General features: G+C 50.0%; 1 protein-coding gene across 1 annotated transcript in view; it reads left to right on the forward strand.

The window, feature by feature from the left end:
- Nucleotides 1-1,266: 1,266 nt before the first annotated feature.
- Il17rd (interleukin 17 receptor D) overlaps nt 1,267-8,900 on the forward strand; it is a 62,511-nt gene continuing 54,877 nt past the window's right edge. Inside the window, exon 1 of the mRNA XM_055612410.1 lies at nt 1,267-1,392. Within this exon, the coding sequence (XP_055468385.1) occupies nt 1,267-1,392 (126 nt within the window). The remainder of the gene's footprint in view (nt 1,393-8,900) is intronic.

Genomic DNA, 8,900 nt, shown 5'->3' on the forward strand with positions numbered 1-8,900 from the left:
ACCTCATGGATTCCTCCGTCTTCCACCAAAACGCAGGTTGTCCTGACTCCACGGAAGCCTGCGGCACCCGTGAGCCCAGACAGCCATTGCTGCGGGGACTCTGAAGGAGGCATTCTGACTAGGAAGGAGCGTGGGAGAAAAGTACTGACTTGCAGATCCACGCAAGGAGCTGCGTGCTTCCTGGGCCCTACTCAGGGCAGGCCCATTTAGAAGTGTCGTCTTCTGTGCACCTCATGACCTCGCCATGAGAACGGGTGCCTGCCGACTCTGGTGTGCCTGAACAGCATGTCCTGACAGCGACACACAAACCATTCCTACCCTCCTCTGCCTCTCGAGTATTGGCACTGAAGACACAAACCGCTGTGCCTGGCTAGGAGGAATGACTTCTCGGCTCTGGAAGGCAAAGGAGGCTGTCTTGTAGGATGCACCAAGTGACAAAAAAAAAAAAAAAAAAAAAAAAGAGAAATCAAGATTGAGTGAAGGTGTACAGAGATAAGGCAGGGTGATGCCCAGCATGGATTTCCTTTTTGAATGTCATCACTCTGAAGAAGGCCTTTGCCTCCTTTCCCAGAGCTAACACACACTCCACAAGATTAAGTTCCCCTTGTGTCCGTGAAGGACACTAATTTTCAGTTCCTTTGGCAAGTCAGTTCCTGGTTGTAGTCTATTGATTGTTTCCAACATTAGTTTAACTAAGAGAACACACCCTGGATGAAGATTCGCACTTTTCATTTTTTTTCTTACAGGGAAAAAAGCACAGTGGAGGAAGCAGGTAATTTGTCCTAGATCCCAGGAGTGAATGTAGAGGCAGGGTTTCCTTAGTGGTCTCATTATGCGAACATGAACACATTTCCCTAGGTCATTGGTAGGAGCTTGACATTTGAAAAGCAAGTACTTATTAAATTATTAATTTAAAAATTACCATTATTATATCCTTTGAGTCTCCCCAAGGTTTTGCATGGAGCAGTCCTCCTTTGGAGAAATCCTTTGGATAAAAAAAAAAAAAAAAAAAAAAAAAAAAAAAAAATCCCTCAGTGACGGGGCGGAAACCTGCTGAAGCCAGAGTCAACCGGCTGCGGGGCCGGACTAAGGCAGGAGGGCTGGGCTTGGGGGCGGGACCCGGGGCGAGGGGCGGGGCGAAGCTCGGCGGCGCATGCCCCGTGTGGACAGCCCTGGGTCGCCGCTGCCACCGCCCACTCGGGGCTGGGGCGAGAGCCGCTGGCGGCAGCCGAGCGGAGCAGGGCCCAGCTGGGCGAGCGTACGGCCATGGCCCCGTGGCTGCAGCTCTGCTCCTTCTTCTTCACTGTCAACGCCTGCCTCAACGGCTCGCAGCTGGCAGTGGCCGCGGGCGGCTCGGGCCGCGCGAGGGGCGCCGACACCTGCGGCTGGAGGGTAAGGCGAAGGCTGCCCCGGGGTCTGGGTTACCTGGGGGCGCGCGGCGCGCACAGGTGACCGCGCGCGGGCGAGCCGGGGCCGACCCGTTGCCGGACCCCTCCTCTGCGGGCTGCGGGGTCCCCGGCTCCTCCAGCGCACCCGGCGTCTGGGTCCCCGGGCGTGCGTCCGCCGGCCCCGCGCGGGATGAAAGGGGCCGCCGACCCCGGCTTTGTGTTGCTAATGAGGCGCGGCTGCTGGCCGGGGTCCGACGCCCGAGGGCGGGTGGCGGGGCGGAGTGGCGGGGGCCGTGCGCCCCACCCTTTGTTCCCGGCCCTCTGCCCCGGGGCTGCGCGTCCCGCACTGGTATCTTCCGGGCAGTCGGCGGGTCGAGGGCGCTTCGGAGCCGGTTTGGGGTTCGTGCCCTGGACCTCCTGTCCACAGCTCTGCCAGGGCTCAGGGCAGCCAGGGGAGGGGACTTGCAGTGTTAGGGAAGGATGCACTCCGTTTCCCGCAGTCGTTTTGTTTCTTCTAGGCAGCGCCGTCACCCTACTCCTACCCCGTCGCTGATTTCCAGCTTTCTGAGAAACGTTACTTTCCGTCTAGCTGATGGTCCACTCTCCACGCTCCCTCCCGAAACGCCCCAGCTTGGGTGGAGGAGGTTTTAATAGCCAGAGGGCAGGGAAAACTTGTCTGCTCCACCAGGTGTCCCAGACCTGCCACCGTGGTGGCGCCCAGACTTTCTCGGGGACTTGGAAGCCGTCTCCCCAGAGCTGGATGTTCCTTTGATGCTGTGTGCGTAGTGCGGTCCCCTCGTCTGCGGACCTTGAGTCTCCCACAGAGACAAGGGAGCTGCGCGTCGGGCTACTTACACCTTCAACTCTATTGTGGGAACAGGCTGCGTCCAGGCAGCCAGGAGCACGTTTCCTTACCTAGAAAGTAGCAGGCAGAGGGGGATGGGGATGGTGTTACTGATTTCCCCAGGGCTCAGGGATTTGTCCGGGCAGTTTGCTTAGACCAAGGTTGACATCTTTTCCCTTGGAGTCTACTGAATAGCCTCAGTACAGATTAAACCCAGGACATGGCACCCCTTAGGGACAGTTGGCCCGTTTGCTTCACCTTTAGAGAGAATCACAGTTCAGAAAACCAGGTATGAGCCAGGCAGCTTTGGTCCACGATTCCCACATTTTACACTTGATCGCTGTTACTGCTTCGCGTTTGGGTAAAGCCTCAACCATTTCTTAACGTGTTCCATTGCAGTAAAGCATCACTGCTAGTTTTAACAGATTCCAGATTTCTTTACGGCTGTCTATCTCCGGTTGACTTATCAATCTTAGATCTGGACAGTGGTGGCCGTTGCTGCTTTTCTGTAGTAGCCTAGAGTAGATACAGCCTGGAAAGTCTGAGCGTTAACATTGGGTGTATGGAGGTCTCTGAAGAGGCCAGAGCAGTGTTTTCGTTCTTAGGAATCCGTAGGACACATCCTCCCAACCCCCATCACAGTCACCCACATTCCTGGCCTCCTGGGAATGATCCCAGCAGCTCCCGTCTTGGTGCGTACGCTCCTTTCCTTGGGTCATCATCTCCTTCCTGGATGAGCGTGGGAGCTTCTGGGCCATATCCCAGATTCCAGGCTCTTTTCCATGGCTCCTTTCCTTCTGTAATTGCCTGCTTTGGTACCTGTGAAAGTAGGCCCAGCTTACCTACCCTCCTTACAGAGCCTCCTTACAGAGCCTCCCTTCTGCCCCTCCCTCCTTGTTACCCAGCTTCTGATTCCCTTCACACTGCCCCGGTGTGCTTTCCATCTTGATTCTTTTCTGCTTCGAGAGCACCCTGCTTGACTTAACAGTCAGCTCGTGTGGTGTGATGCCTCTTTAGGGAAGCCCTCCCAGAATGCCATGCCCCCTGCTTTACTTCCCCTTACTCTTTGTTGCCCACCAGCTTTCTGTGTTTAGTTTCCTTGGTGGCCTCAGAGCCTGGGGTCCAATGAATCTTAGTTGAGGCCGTGAAGACCCTGCAATTGTTCTGTAAAATCCTATGTTGAATGATTTGATCAATCGAGAGTGGAGCCTAGTGCTGTAGTCTCAGCCACTTAGGCGCCCAAGGCAGCAGGATCCAAAGTTTTGGGCCAGCCTAGACTTCAGAATGAGTTTCAGGGCTAGCCTGGGAAACTTAGAGAGAGACTGTCTCTGAAAGAAAGAGAGAGAGAGAGAGAGAACAGGAGAGATTGGGATTGATGTAGCTCAGCGATAGAACACATGTGTGATAGCCTGAGGTCTGGTCAGTCTCCAGTGGGCTGCAGTCTAGGAGATCTCAGTGCTGTGCCCTGTCTGAAGCAGCCTTAGCACAGGCTGTGGTGCCTGAGAGCAGTGCTCTGGCTACAGCCACCTTTAAATCTTGGGGAAATTTCATGCCTTTGCTTCTCACCTTTTTGTGTGTTTTTCAGCTCCAGCATGGCTTCTTGCTGGAAGCCCTCCCTGTCGAAACCTCAGTAATTGGGAATTAGGGTTGCTTTGTCATGGCGTTCCAATAGGTACTAGCATTTGGAATCTTGGGTATTTGAGTCATATCTGCCTCTCTAACCAGGTCTGGTACTCAGCCTGTGGACATTGGCCTCTCTACTGTCACTTACAGTTTAGTTGGGTCTGTGTATGTGAGAATAAGGGTCAAAGGCTGAAGCAGGAGGATGGCTGTGAGTTCCTCAAAAAAAAAAAAAAAAAAGAAAGAAAGAAAGAAAAGAAAAAAGAAGCAAAGAAAAGATTGGGAGGGTGTTGTAGCTCATTGGTAGAGCGCTTGCCTAGCGTCCTAGAGGGTCTGGAGTCATCGCCATTGCTTCGAGGGTGAGGGGAAGTATAAAGAATGAAGATGGGTGGGGGTGGTGCTGCAAGCCGCTAGTCCCGGCACTCAGAAGGTGAAGGTAGGCAGATTTCCGTGCGTTTGGGGCCAGCGTGGCCTACATACTGAACTCCAGCCCAGCCAAGATACATACACACATACCCTACTTCAGACAAACAAACAAGAAAAAGGGTACAGTATATGTGATTCGAACAGAAGTGGGTATCCTGGGGTCTGAGTTTCTCTTGGAGCCTTGAAGCCTGAAGGAGGGGCCAGGGTGCTGGAGAACAGATGAGTTAGTGCTCCCCTTAATCTCCATGGGTCCTTCGGGCTGCTGTAGGGTGGTATTGCCCAGGAGAGCTGCTCTTGGCGCCGGGAGCTGGCCTGGTTCAAGTGGTCAGGTTCCACAACCTCCCTATTACCTGTTGGGTAATTAAGAACTGATACCATCTCAGCACAGATCGGTGTTTAGAAATGAATTGTGGGCACACTTCCTCAACTACTTGAAGAAGGAAAAGAAAAGAGGAGAACGGCCTCACGTCTGTGCCAGGCAAAGTTGTGCTTTGAATAATAATTTTTTTTTTTTTTTCAAAGGAGTAACAATTAATGCAGCTTCCAGAGGGACTGGTGACCACATTGACACTGGCTGACTCTTATTACTACTACTTTTTTTTTTTGATGTGTGTGTTTTATTTAATTGATTTACTAGATTAGGTCTTGCACGTGTGCACTCATGCAGAGGCCAGAGGATGTCAGGTGATCTGTTCTGTTACTTTGTTTTATTGCCTTGATACAAGGTCTCTCACTGAACCTGGGTTTAGGCTGGCAGCCAGCAAGCCCCAGTGATCCTGTTTCTGCCTTCCACAGCACTATAGACATAATAATACAAGCACTGGTGGCCACGTTTGACTTTTTGCTCAGGTAGTGGGGATTCGAACTTAGGTCTTCTTGCTTGCCCAGCAAGCGCTCATACACATTGAATTATTTCTCTAGCCTCAACTCTTATTTTGATGGCAGAATGGTTCTGTTTCTGATGGGTGACTTTAATATGTCAATCTCTTGTGCTGAGATTCCCACCCCCCACCTCATCCCCACCCCCACCCCCACGCTAAGATAGGCACATTGGTCCATACCCATGAACGCTTGGAAGGCAGGGCAGCAGGTTTAGTAGGACTGAGAGTTCAAGGCCAGCTTGGAGGCCATATTGTCAGTTCTGGGCCAACATGAATTATTATGTAATGAAACCCTACCTTAAAAAGCAAGCAAGCAAGCAAAGTGAACAAACAAATCAAAACCCTAAGAATCCATTCTTACAGATTTCTGTTTAGTAGCTTTCCTTATGAGCCATTTCTTGTACCCTAGATGGGGTACATATTCCCTGGTCTCCTGCGTCTGAACTACCATTTCCAAACCCCTTCCCCCCAAAGAGTGTCTTCAGCAATTCAGAAACTGTATGCTGGCACTGTCTTTACCGTGAAGTACAAATTTCCCATTTAAGGCAAACACTTCATCTCCAAAGGTAGAAAGGAATAGGGTGGTACTGGGGTGGATGAGGGGTTCCAGCTGGTTAAAATTTAGGTCCCTGATAAAAGTACAATCCAAAAATTCTCCCTGGCTGAGAGCCCAGGCATGTTTATTTGATTTCAGATTGGATGCATTTTCATTCACTTGCAGCTCATGGCTCCTAAGCTCCGTGTCTGGTCTGCTTGTTCTGTGGTAATGTGGACCACATCACAGATGCTCTTGTGTCCCTTACAGAATTCTTAGGTAAAATTATCTTAGTTGACACTTTTTTTAGAGCTGTTTTTGTTTTTGTTGTTGTTGTGTTTTTTTTTCTTCGAGACAGGGTTTCTCAGTGTAGCCATGGCTGTCCTGGAACTGGCTTTGTAGATCAGGCTGGCCTACAACTCACAGAGATCCACCTACCTCTGTCTACCAAGTGCAGGGCTTAAAGTGTGCTCGTCCACTGCTGTTTTTATGAGAAGTACAATGCTTTCTTCCGGCCTGTTTTGCTGGTTGGTTAGGAGCCTGTCTGGCCTCTGTTTTCTTTCACTCTCCCCCGACCATCCAACCCTGAAGTACCTGGACCATCCCCATCCCCATCTGAGCGGTACATCGGGCTGAACAAGTACTGCTGGGTGTTATTTCTTTCCAAGGTGCTTTCTGAAGTTTCTGGTATCAAAATTGCCTTGGGACTTGCTGGAAAGAAGGTTCAAGGCTAGTGGACCAGAATGAGAGAGTACAGTAGAGCCCAGAAGTTAGCATTGGCACAAGGTCCTAGGGTGAGATGATTCTGGTGCTATCTCAAGAGCTTTATACAAGAGGACGAGGAAATTCCTTTCTTAGTATTTATGATCATTCATTTTGACTTTAAGTGATTTCCCTGGACCTAGATGGGCAGTGGCTTGAGCACTACCAGAAGTGAGGCTGTTTGGGGAGTTTGGGGCTGTGCTTTTGGGTAGCTAGTTAGCATGCTTGAGTGGGGTCCTCTAGGCCTGGAGAGGAGGCCTGGGAGAGAAGGGCACTTGACACTTCCACTGGGTTCCTCTCCAAACAGCTGGATTTGTCTGGAAAACTGTCTGAGGAAGGAGCAGGGCAGGATCCAAATCCGTCTCAGCAGACAGCTTCCCTACAAAGGAAAGAACTGCTCATGCTTTCTTCAGTCTTTATTTTAAGTTGAGTATTTTTCATGCTTCATTTGGCTTAAAACGTGTTGGGTGTTTTTTTTTTTTTGCTTTCAGGCCCCTTTTCTCTCATCTGTCCCTGAACTTTTCACTCACTGTGCTCCAGCGCCCACCCTCCACCTCCCCACCCGCTGGCAGATGTCGTCTGCTGCTGGGACCACTCCATCAACAATTTTATTGTCCTCTTTCATTCCCTACTGCCTCCTGTGCCTGCCTGTGATGGATGGCTTTTCAAGCTTCTAGAAGCGAGATGTGGGGTGGAGGGGGCACCTGCCGTTTGGAAGAGTATGAGACTGGGTAAGAGGGGTGGAGGAGCGGCTCAGGTACACATGGCAGATGGTTCACTGGGCCATACCCAAGGCAGACGGCTCTTGATGCTCTGCCATCTTTCACCATTCTGCATCTTCCCCAAATGTGGAATGTCACTGCTTTCAGCAAGTCTGGAGCTAGATCTCTGGTTCCAAGAGGCCAGACTTGGCCAGCCAGTGGGAGGCATTCATTGTCCTTTAGGGCAGTGTTTATCTTTGGCTGGCGGGAAGTTCTGAATGGTCCTGACACTGGATTAGGTGACTGATGGCCCTACAGCACATTATCTCCTCAGGGCCCAGGCCTTTGAAGCTCCTCCTGGTGGGAAGGGAAGAGACTATTTGCTCTGTTAAAATGCCTTGGTATTTCCTCTGTTTAACCACAGGCCACTTCCCCTCTGCTGCTCTCAACCCGGCAGGGGCACCAGCTGATTGAAAAGACACAAGCCCTGGACTGATCGTATCCAATTGAAGCAAATAGTCTTATTGCTGGTTATAGCCAGGGCAAGTCTAGGTTTCTTGTCCTTCTCAAAATTTAGCCAGTTGACATAATTCATACCTAAAGTCCCGAATGCATAATTGGGTCCTTTTAAAATGAGGGAAATCCAAATTGAGAAATTAAAATTGGAGTTTTCTCTCCCTATGGCAGATTAAAGCAGGTCAGTCCACAGGCTTCCTTAATTGTGTGTAAGAAGGGCACGTGTCTAGCCGTAGACGCCACATGGGGCTAGCCGCTCTGCTGCTGTGTGTGCTGGGGTCTCATGTGTGCAGAAACCCGTGGGACAAGTTTGCAGCTTGACCCGTACCTCAACTATCTCTAGGGAGACACTAGTTCTTTTTCAGGCATTATCTTGAAGAAGGTTTCATTAATAACACAAGCCAGGAAACTGAAAAGGAACCACTTAAAAATTGTTCTAAAGAGCGGAAACGAGAACTTTGGCTGGACCCTGCTTTTGAGAAGGGTCTGCTAGTGACTGTCAGTAGAGACTCCGGTTTTAACGTTTACAACTCCATTGTTCAAAGTATCCCTTGTAAAAAGGGCTTCACTTTCTTTGGTTCCTTGTTTGGAAATGTTGGGGGAAGGTGGATGTAGCTAATTAAGGCTACAGCATTTAAAGGGGGACTTAATAGGTACCATCTGTCCTCAACAAATCACAGAGTAGATGACAAAATGAAGACGTGATGTGAACATGCATGTAATTCCCTTCTGAAACAGAAGTTGGCCTGTGAATTTTCTGATTTTAATGGTATAAATGAAAGCAACCTCAACGGCGCATGTTTACAGCGTTTCCTTTACGAAAGGCTCTACGGGGGAGTGTCGGTTATTGTTGGAAGTTTAACATAGTAGAATCCTGTTGTCTTTCACCATCCTAAATCTGACCTAATAGTAAGCATGAGGCTCCGCGTTAAAACTGCTACACTGAAGTTACTAGAAAAGCCAGGAAACATTGACGTACCAGCCTTCGAAGGGAATGGATATTGATAAGGATATCACTAACTAAAATGTTTAAATGGATATTTACATGTCCCATTAAAGCAAATCTTCAAATGAACCTTTTGGAAATCCTGAAGGATTAAGCTTTAAATACAACTCTCACCCACCCCCAGCTAAAAATAACAGAGGGTCTGGTGGTTCATTGGTCTTGCTTGCTACACACACACACACACACACACACACACACACACACACACACACACACACACA

The sequence above is a fragment of the Psammomys obesus genome, unplaced genomic scaffold, assembly GCF_907164565.1.
Source record: "Psammomys obesus unplaced genomic scaffold, mPsaObe1.curated_primary_1811, whole genome shotgun sequence".
Classification (NCBI taxonomy): domain Eukaryota; kingdom Metazoa; phylum Chordata; class Mammalia; order Rodentia; family Muridae; genus Psammomys; species Psammomys obesus.